The sequence below is a fragment of the Cololabis saira genome, chromosome 5, assembly GCF_033807715.1.
Source record: "Cololabis saira isolate AMF1-May2022 chromosome 5, fColSai1.1, whole genome shotgun sequence".
NCBI lineage: Eukaryota > Metazoa > Chordata > Actinopteri > Beloniformes > Belonidae > Cololabis > Cololabis saira.
The window spans coordinates 3,243,764-3,265,036 of record NC_084591.1 but is presented as its reverse complement, the minus strand read 5'-3'; the positions used below and the strand labels follow the sequence as shown (position 1 = coordinate 3,265,036).

General features: G+C 40.4%; 1 protein-coding gene across 5 annotated transcripts in view; it reads left to right on the top strand.

Moving 5' to 3' along the window:
* The window catches only part of znf143b (zinc finger protein 143b), a 49,894-nt gene that overhangs the window by 11,748 nt on the left and 16,873 nt on the right, over positions 1-21,273 (top strand). For all 5 annotated transcript variants that reach the window (XM_061720774.1, XM_061720777.1, XM_061720776.1 and 2 more), the window contains exons 4-11: positions 950-1,030; positions 2,241-2,437; positions 4,820-4,888; positions 5,947-6,066; positions 6,223-6,298; positions 7,990-8,115; positions 9,271-9,450; positions 11,093-11,320. In XM_061720774.1, coding sequence (XP_061576758.1) covers positions 950-1,030; positions 2,241-2,437; positions 4,820-4,888; positions 5,947-6,066; positions 6,223-6,298; positions 7,990-8,115; positions 9,271-9,450; positions 11,093-11,320 — 1,077 coding nt within the window. The remainder of the gene's footprint in view (positions 1-949; positions 1,031-2,240; positions 2,438-4,819; positions 4,889-5,946; positions 6,067-6,222; positions 6,299-7,989; positions 8,116-9,270; positions 9,451-11,092; positions 11,321-21,273) is intronic.

Genomic DNA, 21,273 nt, shown 5'->3' with positions numbered 1-21,273 from the left:
ATATATATATATATATATATATATATATATATATATATATGCATGCATGCATACACACATGTCTATGTGTATTATACCTTTGTTTTATATGTATTAATCATTTAGTATTTATCGGTGCTTTTGAATTGTAATAACGCTCCACATTTTCATTTCTGTATCTAAACTGTTCCACAGATTAATCCTGTCACTGAGATCATCTTTGTTTAACGCTGGTTCTTGCCTTTGTTTTCCCTGAAAATAAATGTTCCTCTTAGTTCATATTGGCTAACTCTGCTTTAGAACAGCTTCTGAATGCTGTCAGGAAGTGTTTTATTGGAAAATTTATTTTATAAAATCTAACACCAAGAACAGACATGTCATGTTGAAAAAAACAACCAATTTGTTTCTTTTATGAGAATAATTGACAGTTATTTACATATTATGCAAACTAGTAAACTGTTTGTTAAATTTTCCAATAAAAAAAAAAATATTTTGAACTTAACATTTCCCGAAACATTTAAAAAAACTTAATAAAATAAATAAAAAATATTCTTTTAAATTGTGCAACTTCCCATTCAGAACCAACACGTTTCAACAGAGATGTTTGGCTGTGGACCGGGGCCTTTTTTTAAATTATTTTTATATATTTTTAATTTATCTTTAATTTGAAATAATCCCCCACCTTCGACATCTTCTGTCTCTTGCTCTTATAACTTTGGCTTTGCTGCGTTTTCTCATGTATTACTGTTGTCAGTCCCGGCCGGCGTTTCTGCAGCTAAACTGAAGACGCCGTCTTCTTCCGCTTAAGTTTAAATGTATTTTTTATTTAAACGAGGCCGAGGAAACTCCATCATTTTTAGTAATCAAGTTACTCGAGCAATCATTGCAGTCCTATTCACGTTGTTATTTAATTTGACTTCATAAAAGGACTTTGCTCACAGGACAGTTTTGTGTTTTCCGTTGGTGGCAGGAGGAGACAGCTTACAGCTGGAAGACGGGCAGGCGGTCCAGTTAGAGGACGGAACAACGGCCTACATCCACACACCCAAAGGTAAATACACCTTAATCTAATATTTTTATTCCTCTGTGAAGTTCCCTGAGGTGAGTTTTTAGTGACGTACAAATAAACGGACCGAGACTGAAGTCTGGAATAAAGTTGCTTTAGTCAACGAAAATTCTGACTAAATATCTTCGTCAACGAACCTTTATCACCTGAGGAAAACGAGACGAGACCAAAATGCTGGTCATGTGATGATAACGATAAATATATAATGCAATATCGTAGATGAATAAAAAACAGACTAAAATGTAGATTACAAGATAAAAACTCTGCTAAAATGCGTCTTCATTTTCGTTGACCAAAACGAGACGAAATGTTCTACCAAAGATCCTTAATGTCCATGTTTTCAGTAGTTTCCTCTTTAGTCTTTAAACCAGTTTATATAATATATATATATATATATATATATATATATATATATATATATATATATATATATATATATATATCTGTGTGTATATATATATATAATTTTAGAGGAGGAAGATTTTTTTTTCATTATGCACTTCGAGAAAAAAATCGAAATGCCGATGTCAAAATGACTCTGTGAATGTAAAATCCTGTTTTTATTGGGTGTTTTTCTTTATTTTTTATTAATGTAGGCCCTAAGTCAACCTGTTCTCTTATTTCATTTTATATATAATATATATAATTTATTTTTACTTTATTGTTGGAAAAAACCTGAAAACACCAATAAAAAGAAAGTTGCAAAAAAAAAAAAAGAAAAGATGGTGAGAAGAAATGCAGAAAAATAAATATGTTGTAAACTCAAATTAGAGTCTTCTGTATCTTGAATGAATGTATTCTTGAGTCTATAAGGTAACAATAATATAATCATAAGATAACCTTGTTTGAATTGTAAAATGGGTTGGTTAAATACAATCTTTTACTAAAATGGTCCTTAAAAATTCTGACTAAAATAAGACTAAAATGCTCTGACTTTTAGTCGACTGAAACTTGACACGACTTAAAGGAGAATGAACGTGACTAAAACTAAAATGATAGCTGGACCCAAAGACTAGACTAAAACTATAATTGAAACAGTCTGACAGAAACAATATTAGTTGTGAATTTCATGTTAATTTCAGAGTAAGACGTCGTCTTTCCAGTTGATTAGTCTTGATTCTTGATTAATAAACCAAATGGCCCGGCTCGGAGGCCGTGTGAGTTTCCTCACCTCTCCGTGTCCCCTGCCCCCCAGACACGTACGAGCAGAGCGGCCTGCAGGAGGTGCAGCTGGAGGACGGCAGCACGGCCTACATCCAGCACACGGTGCACATGCCGCAGCCCAGCACCATCCTGGCCATCCAGACGGACGGCTCCATCGCTGACCTGCAGGCCGAGGGGGCCACCATCGACCCCGAGACCATCAGCGTGCTGGAGCAGTACGGCACCAAGGTAACGCTCACCTGCACTAGGGCTGGGCGATATGGACCAAAAGTCATATCTCCATATTTTCTAGCTAAATGGCGATACTCGATATATATCGATATTTTTTCTGTGCCATAATTGGAGTTTCCCCCAAAGCATTATAGCATAGCATCTCTGTTAGCATCTCTGTTAGCATCTCTGTTAGCTTCATTTTTTTCTGAGGCAAACCCTTAAAAAAACAGTCAGTTTTAATACAAAGCCTCGTGCCAAATGTCACACAGGTTCCTTTATTAACAGAGGTCTGCACAATATCAACATGTATAAAACAAATCAGATAAAAATAAACTGTCTGCATATATAGAATAAAAATGCTTCGTGAATAAAATAAAACAAATATCCCTTTCCTGCATAACAATTAAATTAAAATACACTGTGCAATTAATACAATGTAGACAGTAACAGGCAGACTTTTCCACTGAGGTTGACAGTTGTGCAAATAACAAAACATTTGTGCAAATCTAAAATAAAACATTCAAGTCAATTTGTTACAAAATAAGTTATATCAAAATCGTAAAAAAAAAAAAAAAAAAATTAATAAACGATATTGTCTCGTACCATATCGCGTTTGAAAATATATCGATATATATATTAAAATCTCGATATATCGCCCAGCCCTAATCTGTACATAGGGTTGCCACCTTTCAGAAATAGAAATAAGGGATGCCCCGATTTCAGCAGCGCAGGAGCCAAAAAAAAGCCCCAAAACTTCTAAACTGAATACAAATGTGTTACCGTATTTTCGCGACCATAAGGCGCAACTTTTTTTTTTTTTTTTTTAAATGTGCCGGGCGCCTTAAGAAACGGTGCGCCGTGTCTATTACCTGAATTACGGTAATGTCAGGTCGGCCACCATGGGAAGGTAAAAAGAGAAGGGGGCGGGTGAAGCTGAATGAGACCATCCACTGAGCTGTTTAATGCGAAACAGATGATGAAGACTTTTAAGGATTTGCTTGATGTGTAAAGTGAAATAAAATACAATCAAACTAAGGGGTCTGTCTCAGGTCAGATCAGCTTCACTTTCCGAGATTTGCAGCCAAATCTGTCGGTTACAAACCCGGTACCGGATCCCGACATGCGCGTGTGTGTATTCGCGGCGCGACACACAGATTCTCATGTAGGCTATGTGGTGCTGGACTGGCGCAGCTGATGGACAGAAACTTATGGTGATTTTTAAAAGAAAGACTTTGCATAAGAGGTTTCCAGCCGGAGTCATTATAAGGGTGAATGAAAAGAGGGGGACAGGAGACAGGTCTGGAAATTCGGACTGGCGCAGCTGAATTAACGGAGCTCCTGTCGGATACAAACCCCGGTACCGGCTCCCCGGCAGCGCGTGTGTGTGAGCGGGTCCAGCGCGAGGGTCCCGGGACGCGGGACCCGGGACCGCCGCGGGACCAGCGCGGGGGGGGGGGGTCCGCCGCGGGACCAGCGCGCGGGGGGGGGGGGGGGGGGGGGGGTGGACCGGGACCCTCGCGCTGGACCCGCTCACACACACGCGCTGCCCGGGACCCGGTCCAGCGCGAGGGAGCAAACGGGGAGCGGGACCGGGGACCGTCGGGATTTTTAAAAGAAAAGCGTTCCCTAAAGAGACTTTTCCAGCCAGAGTGAAATGAAAAGGGCTGGATGGATGAGGAGATGATCAGTGGCTGAGACAGGTTTGTGCAGCAACCCGGTGGTTTTTTTAAATTCTTTAATGCAGAAACAGAATATGAACCTTTGAAGGGTTTGATTGATGTGAAAAGTGAAGTAAAATATCAAACTAAGTTTTGCTTCTGCTGTATTTTTAGCGCGTGTGTGTTTTGCAACGCGTGTCTGTGCAGCTCCGTCTCCGTAGACGGCGCCTTTTGGGTCGGTGCGCCGTATGTGTGTTTTAAAACCAAAAATGACACACAAAACTGAGGGTGCGCCTTTCCACACAGTGCGCCATATGGTCGCGAAAATACGGTACTTTATATGAAAAAATAAAATGCTTTGATTTAAAGTTTAAAGTGCTTTAATAGCATTGAACTTGCATGACTGTACAGACAGACAACCATACTAGCAACTGGAATAGCCTCCTATGCTACGTACGTAACATCAGCCCAGATGTTCTGTATGCAGGTAAATATAAATATAGATACAAGTGAAGGTCGGAAAATTAGAATACTGTGTAAAAGTTAATTTATTTCAATAATTCAACTTAAAAGGCAAAACTAATACATTACATAGTCTCATTACATGCAAAGCAAGATATTTTAAACCTTTTATTTGTTATAATTTTGATGATTGAATTGTTTATTGATTTCATAAAATATTCTAATTTTTTTAGATTTTTCATAATCTGTGAGTTCTAATGTAACACACTCTCCTCAGGTGGAGAACGTGGACAACGCTCTGAGCTCCTTCCGGGGCGTGGATGCAGACGGAGGCGTCCACATGAGGGTACGTCTGTTTACCAGTGTTTTAACAATGGTTTAGCATTTTAACTGTGTTTTAATGTGGTTTAACATTTTAACAGTGTTTTAACAGTGTTTTAACAGTGTTTTAACGGCGTTTAACTGTGTTTTGACTGTTTTAACTGCGTTTAACAGCGTTTTAACTGCATTTCAACAGTGTTTTAATAGTATTTAATAGGCCTGTGTTGAAAAAATCGATTTCCCAATTTTAAATCGATTCTCATATTAATTCCTAAAAATCGATTCAAGATCAATTTTTTTCTTTTTCTTTTTTTCTTTTATTTATTTATGTATTTTTTTTTATCATTACATTACAACTTTTGGTTATTTTTTTCTTTTTCCCCAAAAAAGGAATGTTTTGTTGGACACGAGAATAACTGGTGCCATGATTTTGCCTTTAAATATGTTTAAAGGTATGAAAACATTAAAGTGTTAGGTTATAATTGCATAAATTGTCTATATTTCATTACTTTATATACTGTCTTGGGGTTACATTTGCAAAAAATGTTAAAAACCAAATGCTCAAAAAATAAAAACCAAAATAGACCGAAAATGGAACAAATAAAAACGGAATGTGGGAAAAAATAAAACTGATTTCATCCGTCTCTGTTTCCTCCCTGGATCTGTTTGGTAATTCTGCCCCACGATGTTTCTGTTTCAGTTCTATCAGCATTCTGGGAGCTGATTGGTCCTTACAGCATCATTAGCTGCAATACTTGCTGTTTAATCTCAATATAATACTAGTAGTAATATTTTGCATAACTACAGTCATATAATTCATGCAACACCTCAAAAAACAGTTTTAATAAAACTAACCCAAATCAATATCAGAATCGAATCAAATCTTGATAATCGATTCTGAATCTTAAGAATCAGAATCGATTCTTGACATTTGAATCGATCCTCAGCCTTAGTATTTAACTGCGTTTTAACAGTGTTTTAACGGCGTTTTAACAGTGTTTTAATGGTATTTAACTGTGTTTTAATGGTATTTAATAGCGTTTTAATGGTGTAACGGTGTTTAATGACGTCTCTCACCGGCAGATCGTGCTGCAGGAGAGTCGGCCGACGCGGTCGTCTAAAGACTCCAGCGTGGGGGAGAAGTCGTTCCGCTGTGAATATGAAGGTTGTGGGAAGCTGTACACCACGGCCCACCACCTGAAGGTAACGACGCTCTGCACCCCATAGCCTCTCCCTGGGGGGTCTGAGCAGAGTATTATACGTTTAATTCATCACTAATCAGGCTAATCGTTGCTTTTATTAACCTGTTGTGTTTCGATCTTGTGGACTTTTATTTTGAAAAACTCTCCGTTGCTGCAGGTCCACGAACGCTCGCACACCGGAGACAAGCCCTACATCTGTAACTTCCGAGGCTGTATGAAGAAGTTCGCCACAGGTGACTCAGCGTTTGACCCTCATGTGACGTTTCACCGCCGGATTACAGGAATATATGATTTAATTATTGTTGATAATATAATTACTGTTTCTATAACGCCACGTCGTCTCCAGGGTGCATGCCAATCAAACTTCTGGGCGTGGCTAAAAGATATTAAACGCATTGAAACATGACCTGAAAACACATCTTTTTAAGAAAACTTAGAGCAAAATATATCTTTTATATGCTCTGTTTTTTACGGAAGAGTATTAGGACCAGGCAGGAGAAAAATAAAAGGAATATTTTATAGGAGGAAGATCTTTTTTTTTTTTCATTTTTTTTTTACTTTGAGAAAAAAGGCGAAATGTCGAGATTAATGTTGAAGTACAATTTCAAGAATAAAGTCAAAATTTCGTGAATAAAGTTGAAATTTTGAGAAAAAAGGCCAAATTTGGACTTTATTCACAAAATTTCGACTTTATTCTTGAAATTGTATTTCAACATTAATCTCGACATTTCGACTTTTTTCTCGACATTTTGACTTTTTTCTCGAAGTGAACAATAAAAAAATCTTCCCGCCTCAAATATTTTTTCTCCTGCATGGCCCTTCCGTAGTTTTTAAATATATTATTTTTGTGCTCTGTAGCACTTTGAGATTACTAAATATAAAGTGCGTTATAAACTTAATTATTATTAATAATAATAATAATAATAATAATAATAATAATAATAATAATAATAATAGTGTAGATATTTTGTGCATGAGGGGGCGGGGCATGTGGCTGACCTAACAGCCAATGAGATGATGAGGCTGGTAACCAGCAGCAGCGTGTCAGACCGGTTTAAAGCCCCCATATGTAAACCCGCCGGCCAGCAGGAACGGGTGATATTTTACCGTTCACGATAAACCGTCAAAAAAATTCCCCACGGTAAGAATTTGTCGATAAACGATAAATTCCCGATGATGACGTTTTTGTGTAAAGCCTGATTTATGATTCTGCGTTAAATCCACAAAGAAAGAAAGAAAGAAAGAAAGAAAGAAAGAAAGAAAGAAAGAAAGAAAGAAAGAAAGAAAGAAAGAAAGAAAGAAAGAAAGAAAGAAAGAAAGAAAGAAAGAAAGAAAGAAAGAAAGAAAGAAAGAAAGATTTGAGAAAGAAAGAAAGAAAGAAAGAGAGAAAGAAAGAAAGAAAGAAAGAAAGAGAGAAAGAAAGAAAAAGATTTGAGCAAGAAAGAAAGAAAGATTTGAGAAAGAAAGAAAGAAAGATTTGAGAGAAAGATTTGAGCAAGAAAGAAAGAAAGATTTGAGCAAGAAAGAAAGAAAGATTTGAGAAAGAAAGAAAGAAAGATTTGAGAGAAAGATTTGAGCAAGAAAGAAAGAAAGATTTGAGAGAAAGATTTGAGCAAGAAAGAAAGAAAGATTTGAGCAAGAAAGAAAGAAAGATTTGAGCAAGAAAGAACGATAAATTCCCATTGATTACGTTTAGTAGTATTTAGTATCTTTTACAGCAGTGTTTTGGCTCCAAAGACTGAATGTGGTGATAGATTTATAGTTAAAAGGTGGAGTTGAATTGGTATTTTTTTTATCGTTATTTTTATCGTTATGGGGATAAATGCCAGAAATTATCGTGATCATTTTTTAGTCCATACCGCCCATCCCTGCCGGCCAGCAGGGGGCGCTAACTCGCTAACTCCCGTGTGTCCTCCGCCGGCAGGTTACGGGCTGAAGAGCCACTCCCGCACCCACACCGGGGAGAAGCCGTACCGCTGCCAGGAGATGAACTGCTGCAAGTCCTTCAAGACGTCCGGAGACCTGCAGAAGCACACGAGGACGCACACGGGTGAAGCTCATTCTAGTCTGCTTTTAGTCAAAGATTGTATTTAGCCAAACCCATTTTACAATTCAAACAAGGTTATCTTATTATTCTATTATTGTTACCTTATAGACTCAATAATACATTCATTCCAGATACAGAAGACTCTAATTTGAATTTACAACATATTTTTCCACATTTCTCCCCATCTTTTTGTTTTCTACGACGGAGTATTAGGGCCAAACTAAGAAAAAAAAAAAGAAGGAAATTACGAAAATAAAGTGATAATAATATGAGAATAAAGTCGTAATATTAAATATATTATAAATATATAAATATAACTTCAAACATTTTAACAAACTCTTCCTGTTAGAGTTCTCATAAATTAACACTTTATTCTCATAAATTAACACTTTATTCTCATAATATTACGACTTTATTCTCGTAATATTACGACTTTATTCTCGTAATATTACGACTTTATTCTCGTAATATTACGACTTTATTCTCGTAATATTACGACTTTATTCTCGTAATATTACGACTTTATTCTCGTAATATTACGACTTTATTCTCGTAATATTACGGGAGGGAGGAAGGGAGGAAGAGAGAAAGGAAGGAAGGAAGGGAAAAAAGAAGGAAGGAAGGAAGGAAATGAGCCTGAAAGAAAGAAAGAAAGAAAGAAAGAAAGAAAGAAAGAAAGAAAGAAAGAAAGAAAGAAAGAAAGAAAGAAAGAAAGAAAGAAAGAAAGAAAGAAAGAAAGAAAGAAAGAAAGAAAGAAAGAAAGAAAGAAAGAAAGAAAGAAAGAAAGATAAATTCCCGTTGATGAGGTTTTTGTGTAACAAACATGGCGGATCTGAGAGTGAGATAGATTTATAGTTACAAAGATGGAGTTGAATTGGTATTTTTTTATCGTTATTTTTATCGTTATGGGGATAAATGCCAGAAATGATCGTGATATATTTTTTAGTCCATACCGCCCATCCCTAGCCTGCAGTCGGAGTAAGTAAGAGATATGTAGTTTAGTTCATAGGGTCTGGAATGCATCAGGAAAGGTCCCCACACTTGTTGACAATGATATTTATTCATAATTTTCGTTGACGAAAGCAACTTTCCTCGGCCAGCGCCGCCCTGGCCGCCCCAGCCGCCCGGCGCTCACACCCCCGTGTTTCTGTGTTGCAGGAGAGAAGCCGTTCAAGTGCCCGGTGGAGGGCTGCGGTCGCTCCTTCACCACCTCCAACATCCGCAAGGTGCACATCCGGACGCACACGGGGGAGCGGCCGTACTACTGCTCCGAGCCCAGCTGCGGACGCTCCTTCGCCAGCGCCACAAACTACAAGAACCACATGAGGATCCACACGGGTGGGTGTGGCCAGAGACGTTCAATAAACTCTACAGCCCGCTACGGTGGTGTTTCCTGTATCTGTGTCACGTGACTGCCACGCCCCTTTAGGAGACAGGAAGTAGGTCCTGAGTCTATTGAGTCCTATGGGAAAAGTGAACGTGAGCACAGATTATTACCAATTCCTTCGCCCCATAGTAACCTAAGTAAATATGGGACCCATTTTTCAAAAACCACAAACCTTCTGAACATTCTGACACCAAAATGGACATTTTCAGACTGTACAATTAGGAGAAAATGAACTTTGTTTGAGACCAGTCTCTGTCTGAGCAACACACTCTCGCCAGATTTGGCTCTCATAGCTAATAATATAATATAATATAATAATAATACATAGCTCTGCTCAGAGTCGTCGGTCACTGCAGAACTGCCAAAGTCGTTTTCACATCGGATAAGCTTTAAAACTAAAATAAAACTTGCTTCTTTGCTTAATAATACTGTTATTGTTATTATTGAAGTCTTTTTGGAAGGAAAAACGTAGTGCTGGGCGGTATACCGGTTCATACCGAATACCGGTGTTTATTTTTCTTATGATATGAATGTTTCATATACCGTAATACCGGTGAGTATGTACACTAGCGTACACAAAGTTGGGAACGCCGCGCGGTGCTATGTTCCGCCGCGCCGCACAGCGGAACGTAGCGCCACTGGACACTGTTTGTGAGGGGACTGTTTAGCAGTAGTGATGCACCGATTGTTCAGTAACCGAAATTGTTCGGCCGAAAATGTCAAAAAAACCCTTTCGGTGTTCGGTGGAATAAGTGGGGGAAAAAAACGAACAATTAATAACGGCGTTGTAATATAAGGAAATAGACTGCTCTGCTCCCGTACCGGTTGCACCACAAACATAAATCGTTGGCCAACCAAAAAGTAACCACATAAAAATTTTACCAAACATTCACCAGGAGGTGGAACCAAAACAACATAATGCTGGGAAATTAAAACATGTTCAGTTTTTTATGTTCAATAAATATTTTCTACCTTGTAATTTTTTTAAAGATTTTTTTCTTTGAAAAGCCTAAATCAAATTTATTTGATTCGACAGTAAAATAGGCCATTCTAAGCCAATTTACTGCAGCAATTCCTTTCCAAATCATTAGAAAATGTGGTTAACACCCAGTTGTGCATGAAAAAAAAATACCGTGAAACCGATATAATTTTGATATAATTCCGTGATATACATTTTTGGTCATACCGCCCAGCACTAGAAAAAAAGAATATTAGACTGATCCGATGATCTTGTACTGGGTTGATATCAGATAAAGCAGAGCAGATAAAAAGTAGCAGATAAAAAAAAAAAAAAAACGAGCGGCAAAATAAGGCGCAAATATTAAAGTTGCACTGTATCAGAGACGTTCAATAAATAAATGTAGAGTATCTTTGACTGTATCTAGTGTTGTTTGTTCCAAAACGATGTGGGGAGAGGGGTGGCCACGCCCACTTAGGAGACAGGAAGTGTAAACCATTTCATACCATTTCATACCATTGGCAGAAACAGTAATGCGCTATCTTCTGTATAGAGTATCTTTGGTGTGGTCGTCCGCCGTGATGTCACACTGACCCCTGACCCCGCTGACCCCGTCTCCTCTACCCCCCCTGCAGGAGAGAAGCCGTACGTGTGCACGGTGCCCGGCTGCGAGAAGCGCTTCACGGAGTACTCCAGCCTCTACAAGCACCACGTGGTTCACACGCCCTGCAAGCCGTACAACTGCAACCACTGCGGGAAAACCTACAAGCAGATCAGCACGCTGGCCATGCACAAGCGCACGGCGCACAACGACACGGAGCCCATCGAGGAGGAGCAGGAGGCGTACTTCGAGCCCCCGGCAGGTGGGTGCACGCCGGCAAACATGCAAACATCAACATGTGGTCCGTGTACTTCGCGGCCATCCGTTTTTGGTTTTGAAATTACAAAATAAAAATAGAGAAATAATTCAAAATAATCCATTCCCCATCTTTTGTTTTGATAATAAAAAACGGATCGTTATCCATTATCCATTATCCGTTTTCCGATTTCATTGATGTGTTTGAAAATCTAAATTGGGAATTAAAACAGGGTCCGTGTATCTTTTGGTCATTGGATTTTTCCGTCATGAGTGGGAATCAAAAAACAAAAAACGATTGGTTTATTTGATTTTCCTTTTAAAACAAAAAACAAATATTGAATACACTGCATTTTTTCTTTTTCTGTGTTAATATGATTTAACAAAGATTCAAAATACGCTTTTATTTTTGTTTTCTATTTCATATAAGAAAAATGAAATCCCTAGTCAACAGGAAGGAAAAAACGAACCAAAAACAACCGTTTATTCATATTCGTGCACCGGAAGCTGGCATTTACAACCGAGTGAACTTAGTTCTGGATATTTAACAGGCATTCCTGTGACAATTCTCTCCAGGGGAAGTTTGATTTTAATATTTTATTGGTCGGGTTTACGTGACTCGGAAATGGCTCTGTACGCTGCAGTTCGGGTAACCATGGCAACCATAGCGGCGCTGAAACAACAGATTAAGGATTATTTTTTAAAGATTGATTAAGGACTTGTTCCACAGCGGTTTGACGCACAATTACATTTCCTGCACGTTGCAGCAGATGTGTCTCCTGCAATGCTCAGAAATGAGCGTCAGAAGATTCTGTGCTCGGCATGATCTGAGGAGAAAAAGGCTACGCAGAGCTGGAGAGCGCTTTGATTCAATCTATTTATGAGGTTTTTATTCAGATGTCCACAGTATATTGCAAATATACACACTGCATGCGACGCGAGCGAGAGTCAGCGTCAAAAACAGTTCCATTGCTTTATTTTTTATTGCACTGTCTACACTGGTTGCGAGCGACGCGGCGTCGTTTTGAGCTGGACTTTTGTCGCACGCCCTGCTTCTATTTTCTTCCCGTCGCTCGCGTTGAAAGCCGGTTGAAAGTTGAAAAAAAAGTGTAAAGCGCTGTAGGAAACAGTCATTTCAATACAAGAACTTCAATAAAGTGGCAGCTGCTGGAGGGAGATCGCCAGGCTGGAAGGTTCTGATAAGATAATAAGATATAATAAGAATCTTATCTTAATCTTATTAGGGCTTCATTTGTCCCGGATCCTGCCGGATTGATCGTGTCCTCTGCTTTTTCCCCACATCCCAGTAATGATCTGACATGCTGACATGTTTGCACCGCACGCCGGTCACTCCAGCTGTTCGCTGTTTGATTGCGTAATCACACGCCGTTATTAATTGTTCGGTTTTTTCCCCACTTATTCCACCGAATAATAAGCTTGTTTTCTGTTTAGAAAGTACAAACATAGGGAGATTACAAGTAATCACCCATCTTTTACTTGTCCCTTTACTCTTTTAGGAGTCTGCTAATGTTAGGAGTTTCTTTCAGGAGCGCACGGGCGGGTGAATAAAGGCTGATTTATGGTTCCGCGTAAAATCGACGGCGTAGCCTACAGCGTAGGGTGCGCGGCGACGCGCACCGTTCGGTGACCGCGCCGCGTACGCTACGCTGTAAGGTCTGCGTTGGTGTAACGCGGAACCATAAATCAGCCTTCTAAAAGGCGAGTCTCAGCTGTCAATCAAAAGAACGCGGTAGAACGTGGGGCCGATAACGCGTTCAGAGCGGGTCCGATGCCACGCATTGCGGCGCGACAGTCGGACGCTCGCATGCAGTTAGGACAGGCTGTTAGGGAGCCGTAGCCTAATTTTTGTTGACAGCTTTGTACTGAACACTGATCACCCCGATCACGTTTGCAGTGTACACGTTTAAAACCCATTAAGCATGTCGGAAGGCCGTTGTGGCTGAGTTTTGTCATTAAACGCCATAAAACTTCTGTCGGACTCAGCGTAGCCTTCTCTGTCAGCAGCGCGTCATGCAAATATACAGGACCTAACAATAAACTCTCAAGCGGCTCTTAAAAGTACAGGAAAGCCGCAATACCGGCTATCTGTCTTCACTGGGGGTGCTTGCTGGAGAAGGTCGGGTTGGAAGAACCTGAGAGAGCTCCATCAGCCATGAATTCCGGCGTCAGGTAAAGTTTGTGCTGCAGTGCAATTTATACATATAATGATAATCACGTGGATTCCTCACGCGTGGGACTAAATTAATTCTTCCAACCCGACCTTCTCCAGCATGCACCCCCAGTGAAGACAGATAGCCGGTCATTCGGCCATGATGAATCAAAGCGCTCTCCAGCTCTGCGTCTTTTTCTCCTCAGATCATGCCGAGCACAGAATCTTCTGACGCTCATTTCTGAGCATTGCAGGAGACTCATCTGCTGCAACGTGCAGGAAATGTCATTGTGCGTCAAACCGCTGTGGAACAAGTCCTTAATCAATCTTTAAAAAATAATCCTTAATCTGTTGTTTCAGCGCCGCTATGGTTGCCATGGTTACCCGAACTGCCGCGTACAGAGCCATTTCCGAGTCACGTAAACCCGACCAATAAAATATTAAAATCAAACTTCCCCTGGAGAGAATTGTCACAGGAATGCCTGTTAAATATCCAGAACTAAGTTCACTCGGTTGTAAATGCCAGCTTCCGGTGCACGAATATGAATAAACGGTTGTTTTTGGTTCGTTTTTTCCTTCCTGTTGGGTCCGTGTATCTTTTGGTCATTGGATTTTTCCGTCATGAGTGGGAATCAAAAAACAAAAAACGATTGGTTTATTTGATTTTCCTTTTAAAACAAAAAACAAATATTGAATTACACTGCATTTTTCTTTTTCTGTGTTAATATGACTTAACAAAGATTCAAAATACGCTTCTATTTTCGTTTTCTATTTCATATAAGAAAAATGAAATCCCTAGTCAACAGGAAGGAAAAAACGAACCAAAAACAACCGTTTATTCATATTCGTGCACCGGAAGCTGGCATTTACAACCGAGTGAACGTTCTGGATATTTGACAGGCATTCCTGTGACAATTCTCTCCAGGGGAAGTTTGATTTTAATATTTTATTGGTCGGGTTTACGTGACTCGGAAATGGCTCTGTATGCTGCAGTTCGGGTAACCATGGTTACCATGGCGGCGCTGAAACAACAGATTAAGGATTATTTTTTAAAGATTGATTAAGGACTTGTTCCACAGCGGTTTGATGCACAATGACATTTCCTGCACGTTGCAGCAGATGTGTCTCCTGCAATGCTCAGAAATGAGCGTCAGAAGATTCTGTGCTCGGCATGATCTGAGGAGAAAAAGGCTACGCAGAGCTGGAGAGCGCTTTGATTCAATCTATTTATGAGGTTTTTATTCAGATGTCCACAGTATATTGCAAATATACACACTGCATGCGACGCGAGCGAGAGTCAGCGTCAAAAACAGTTCCATTGCTTTATTTTTTATTGCACTGTCTACACTGGTTGCGAGCGACGCGGCGTCGTTTTGAGCTGGACTTTTGTCGCACGCCCTGCTTCTATTTTCTTCCCGTCGCTCGCGTTGAAAGCCGGTTGAAAGTTGAAAAAAAAGTGTAAAGCGCTGTAGGAAACAGTCATTTCAATACAAGAACTTCAATAAAGTGGCAGCTGCTGGAGGGAGATCGCCAGGCTGGAAGGTTCTGATAAGATAATAAGATATAATAAGAATCTTATCTTAATCTTATTAGGGCTTCATTTGTCCCGGATCCTGCCGGATTGATCGTGTCCTCTGCTTTTTCCCCACATCCCAGTAATGATCTGACATGCTGACATGTTTGCACCGCACGCCGGTCACTCCAGCTGTTCGCTGTTTGATTGCGTAATCACACGCCGTTATTAATTGTTCGGTTTTTTCCCCACTTATTCCACCGAATAATAAGCTTGTTTTCTGTTTAGAAAGTACAAACATAGGGAGATTACAAGTAATCACCCATCTTTTACTTGTCCCTTTACTCTTTTAGGAGTCGGCTAATGTTAGGAGTTTCTTTCAGGAGCGCACGGGCGGGTGAATAAAGGCTGATTTATGGTTCCGCGTAAAATCGACGGCGTAGCCTACAGCGTAGGGTGCGCGGCGACGCGCACCGTTCGGTGACCGCGCCGCGTACCCTACGCTGTAAGGTCTGCGTTGGTGTAACGCGGAACCATAAATCAGCCTTCTAAAAGGCGAGTCTCAGCTGTCAATCAAAAGAACGCGGTAGAACGTGGGGCCGATAACGGCTTCAGAGCGGGTCCGATGCCACGCATTGCGGCGCGACAGTCGGACGCTCGCATGCAGTTAGGACAGGCTGTTAGGGAGCCGTAGCCTAATTTTTGTTGACAGCTTTGTACTGAACACTGATCACCCCGATCACGTTTGCAGTGTACACGTTTAAAACCCATTAAGCATGTCGGAAGGCCGTTGTGGCTGAGTTTTGTCATTAAACGCCATAAAACTTCTGTCGGACTCAGCGTAGCCTTCTCTGTCAGCAGCGCGTCATGCAAATATACAGGACCTAACAATAAACTCTCAAGCGGCTCTTAAAAGTACAGGAAAGCCGCAATACCGGCTATCTGTCTTCACTGGGGGTGCTTGCTGGAGAAGGTCGGGTTGGAAGAACCTGAGAGAGCTCCATCAGCCATGAATTCAGGCGTCAGGTAAAGTTTGTGCTGCAGTGCAATTTATACATATAATGATAATCACGTGGATTCCTCACGCGTGGGACTAAATTAATTCTTCCAACCCGACCTTCTCCAGCATGCACCCCCAGTGAAGACAGATAGCCGGTCATTCGGCCATGATGAATCAAAGCGCTCTCCAGCTCTGCGTCTTTTTCTCCTCAGATCATGCCGAGCACAGAATCTTCTGACGCTCATTTCTGAGCATTGCAGGAGACTCATCTGCTGCAACGTGCAGGAAATGTCATTGTGCGTCAAACCGCTGTGGAACAAGTCCTTAATCAATCTTTAAAAAATAATCCTTAATCTGTTGTTTCAGCGCCGCTATGGTTGCCATGGTTACCCGAACTGCCGCGTACAGAGCCATTTCCGAGTCACGTAAACCCGACCAATAAAATATTAAAATCAAACTTCCCCTGGAGAGAATTGTCACAGGAATGCCTGTTAAATATCCAGAACTAAGTTCACTCGGTTGTAAATGCCAGCTTCCGGTGCACGAATATGAATAAACGGTTGTTTTTGGTTCGTTTTTTCCTTCCTGTTGGGTCCGTGTATCTTTTGGTCATTGGATTTTTCCGTCATGAGTGGGAATCAAAAAACAAAAAACGATTGGTTTATTTGATTTTCCTTTTAAAACAAAAAACAAATATTGAATTACACTGCATTTTTCTTTTTCTGTGTTAATATGACTTAACAAAGATTCAAAATACGCTTCTATTTTCGTTTTCTATTTCATATAAGAAAAATGAAATCCCTAGTCAACAGGAAGGAAAAAACGAACCAAAAACAACCGTTTATTCATATTCGTGCACCGGAAGCTGGCATTTACAACCGAGTGAACGTTCTGGATATTTGACAGGCATTCCTGTGACAATTCTCTCCAGGGGAAGTTTGATTTTAATATTTAATTGGTCGGGTTTACGTGACTCGGAAATGGCTCTGTATGCTGCAGTTCGGGTAACCATGGTTACCATGGCGGCGCTGAAACAACAGATTAAGGATTATTTTTTAAAGATTGATTAAGGACTTGTTCCACAGCGGTTTGATGCACAATGACATTTCCTGCACGTTGCAGCAGATGTGTCTCCTGCAATGCTCAGAAATGAGCGTCAGAAGATTCTGTGCTCGGCAGGAGAAAAAGACGCAGAGCTGGAGAGCGCTTTGATTCATCATGGCCGAATGACCGGCAATCTGTGTTCACTGGGGGTGCATGCTGGAGAAGGTCGGGTTGGAAGAATTAATTTAGTCCCACGCGTGAGGTATCCACGTGATTACCATTATATGTAGCCTATAAATTGCACTGCAGCACAAACTTTAGGTTACCTGACGCCGGAATTCATGGCATGGCTGATGGAGCTCTCTCAGGGTTCTTCCAACCCGACCTTCTCCAGCATGCACCCCCAGTGAACACAGAGAGCCGGTATTGCGGCTTTCCTGTACTTTTAAGAGCCGCTTGAGAGTTTATTGTAGGTCCTGTATATTTGCATGACGCGCTGCCAAGCACGCTGAGTCCGAGAGAAGTTTTATGGCGTTTAATGACAAAACTCAGCCACAACGGCCTTCCGACATGCTTAATGGGTTTTAAACGTGTACACTGCAAACGTGATCGGGGTGATCAGTGATCAGTAAAAAACAGTCAACAAAAATTAGGCTACGGCTCCCTAACAGCCTGTAACTGCATGCGAGCGTCCGACTGTCGCGTCACACTGCGTGGCATCGGACCCGCTCTGTCCTGAAACACTGAACGCGTCATCGGCCCCACGTTCTACCCATGGATCTAGGTTCTACCACGTTATTTTGATTGACAGCTGAGACTCGCCTTTTAAAAGGCTGATTTATGGTTCCGCGTTACACCAACGCAGACCTTACAGCGTAGGTTACGCGGCGCAGTCACCGAACGGTGCGCGTCGCCGCGTAACCTACGCCGTACCTAAACCTACGCCCTAATAAGATAAGATTCTTATTATATCTTATTATCTTATCAGAACCTTCCAGCCTGGCGATCTCCCTCCAGCAGCTGACACTTTATTGAGGTTCTTGTATTGAAATGACTGTTTCCTACAGCGCTTTCAACTTTTTTTTCAACTTTCAACCGGCTTTCAAAGCGACCGACGGGAAGAAAATAGAAGCAGGGCGTGCGACATAAGTCCAGCTCAAAACGACGCCGCGTCGCTCGCAACCAGTATAGACGGTGCAAATAACAAAATAAAGCAATGGAACTGTTTTTGACGCTGACTCTCGCTCGCGTCGCATGCAGTGTGTATATTTACAATATACTGTGGACATCTGAATAAAAACCTCATAAATAGATTGAATCAAAGCGCTCTCCAGCTCTGCGTCTTTTTCTCCTCAGATCATGCCGAGCACAGAATCTTCTGACGCTCATTTCTGAGCATTGCAGGAGACACATCTGCTGCAACGTGCAGGAAATGTCATTGTGCGTCAAACCGCTGTGGAACAAGTCCTTAATCAATCTTTAAAAAATAATCCTTAATCTGTTGTTTCAGCGCCGCCATGGTAACCATGGTTACCCGAACTGCAGCGTACAGAGCCATTCCGAGTCACGTAAACCCGACCAATAAAATATTAAAATCAAACTTCCCCTGGAGAGAATTGTCACAGGAATGCCTGTCAAATATCCAGAACTAAGTTCACTCGGTTGTAAATGCCAGCTTCCGGTGCACGAATATGAATAAACGGTTGTTTTTGGTTCGTTTTTTCGTTCCTGTTTACTAGTGATTTCATTTTTCTTATATGAAATAGAAAACGAAAATAAAAGCGTATTTTGAATCTTTGTTAAGTCATATTAACACAGAAAAAGAAAAAATGCAGTGTATTCAATATTTGTTTTTTGTTTTAAAAGGAAAATCAAATAAACCAATCGTTTTTTGTTTTTTGATTCCCACTCATGATGGAAAAATCCAATGACCAAAAGATACACGGACCAAACAGCGAGTGTAAAACTCTTTTCTCTATTTCCTATTTGTTTCCAAGGATACTGAAAACAAGGATTGGACAAATGGGGGGATTGCACATGCGCAGTAATAAATGAAGAAAGTTGTTTCTGGTTCTTTTGTTCATCAGATTGAAAATTAACAGTTTTAGATTTTTTTAATGTTGAAACAGAAAATAAATCAAATATGAAACCTGGGAGTGAAACATGAGTTTAATCTGTAATCTGTCTTCACTCCGTCATGAAACTGCAGTGATGTTGTGACGGTCCGTTCAGCTGCAGCGTCCAATCAATAATCAATAACATGGACTGAACTCTAACATACTGGAAACCAATAGGAAATAGAGAAAAGAGTTTTCCACTCGCTGTTTTTAATTCCCAATTTCGATTTTCAAACACATCAATGAAATCGGAAAACGGATAATGGATAACGATCCATTTTCCGTTTTTTATTATCAAAACAAAAGTGGGAAACGGATTATTTTGGATTATTTCTACTGGGACGACGACTTCACACTACATTACCCACAATGCACACACTAGCATAACAACTGAATGAACTGAATTTGGAACTATTTCAAAGTGAAAATGGTGAACTATGAATGTGAACTGTTTTTAAATTATGTGAACTTAACTTTGAACTAGTATGAACTTGCACAACACTGGTGATCAATAACACGGCTGCAGCTATCAAATATTTTGGTGATCAATTATTCTATGAAATTTTCCATCGAGTAATCGGATAAAACTTACTTTTGCTTTTTTTTGCCAATTATAAATATACAATAGAGCAGGGGTTCTTAACCTTTCTGACCTTGGGGCCCAATTTTTTCAGTACAGAGTGGCCCGGGGCCCATTAAATATAAACACTGTATAGCAGGGGTATTCAACTAAAACTTTAAGAGGTCCATTTAGAGAAAATGTACTCAAGCGAAGGTCCAGAACATTATAATATATATATATATATATATATATATATATATATATATATATATATATTATAATGATCTGAATTAAACATATTTTTTTCTCTTAAAAATAAAGTAGATTTTATTTTATTTTTCAAATGCTATCTTATTTTATTTCTCCACCAGTAGTTTGAATTTCCCCTTTTCTTTGTTAATTGTCTCAACACATTTTTATACTAAATTAATATAAACACATCTTAACAATTTAACAGTTTTGCAGTTTTTATTATAATCTTATGCCCCCACTTTCTGTTGTTCAGTGAGAGAACTGAGCTCTAACTTCTCCTGTCAGGACTTTAAATCTGGGCTGGATGGTGTCAGGTTCTCATGCACATGAGAAGGTGCTGGTGAACCTGGAACGATATTTAGTTTTAATTATGTTCATTGTGGAGAAAGCTGCTTCACAGCTGTATCTGGATCTTTTCTGTGACTTCAGTTCAGACTTGAGTGGATATGTTTGATGAAAAACGTTGTTTTGTTTCAGTGGCGTTTCACTTTCGCACTTTGAACGCCACGGTCTCTGAACGTATGAGACACTGGTTTTGTCCCAGTGGGAAGACTGAACAGGATGAATTTGTCCATTCCGGGTTGCATATTTAAAAATACAGCGAGGACAAAACTTAGTTTGATTTTACTTTAAGTTATTTACATTAATAAGTTGTCAGGACTCAGTGTGTCGGGTTTCATCCGAGCCTGATCAGCTGCGACGGGCACAGCCCGCACCGCAGCTCTCTGGTCGCGCTGCAGCAGTTACTTTCTGATGCTTTTTCGAAAGCCCGAACAGTCCAGTCCAGCAGACACGACAGCCCACGCATCTACATCTACCATCCTTCAGCAGTAACGACGGAGCCCACCGCCCGAGCGGCAGCCTCAGCCGACCTCCCCGGCCGCGGGGACGAGTCAGGATAAATGATCATGCCGCGCTCGCTCGCTCTGGGCGCAGACCCAATTAATCGATCCCTGATCCTGGCGGATCTAAACCTACTCTGTGCAAAATGAAGGATTTTCTCTATAAATACACACCATTTCTCTTACTATTACACGTACAGCTAGCTGAGTGTCTTCTTCTCCTCATTTGGTCGGGAGTTGCTATGCAGTCCCGCGGCCCTCGCGGCCCACACGTACAAAACTGAATTTTTTTTGGCGGCCCACTAGATGGCGCTCGCGGCCCAAGTGTGGGCCGCGGCCCTATGGTTAAGAATCACTGCAATAGAGCACAATACGGATTACTTGATTGAAAACAACCAATTTATTTCTTTAATGAGAATAATTTACATGTATTTAGATATTACTCAAACTAGTAAACTGT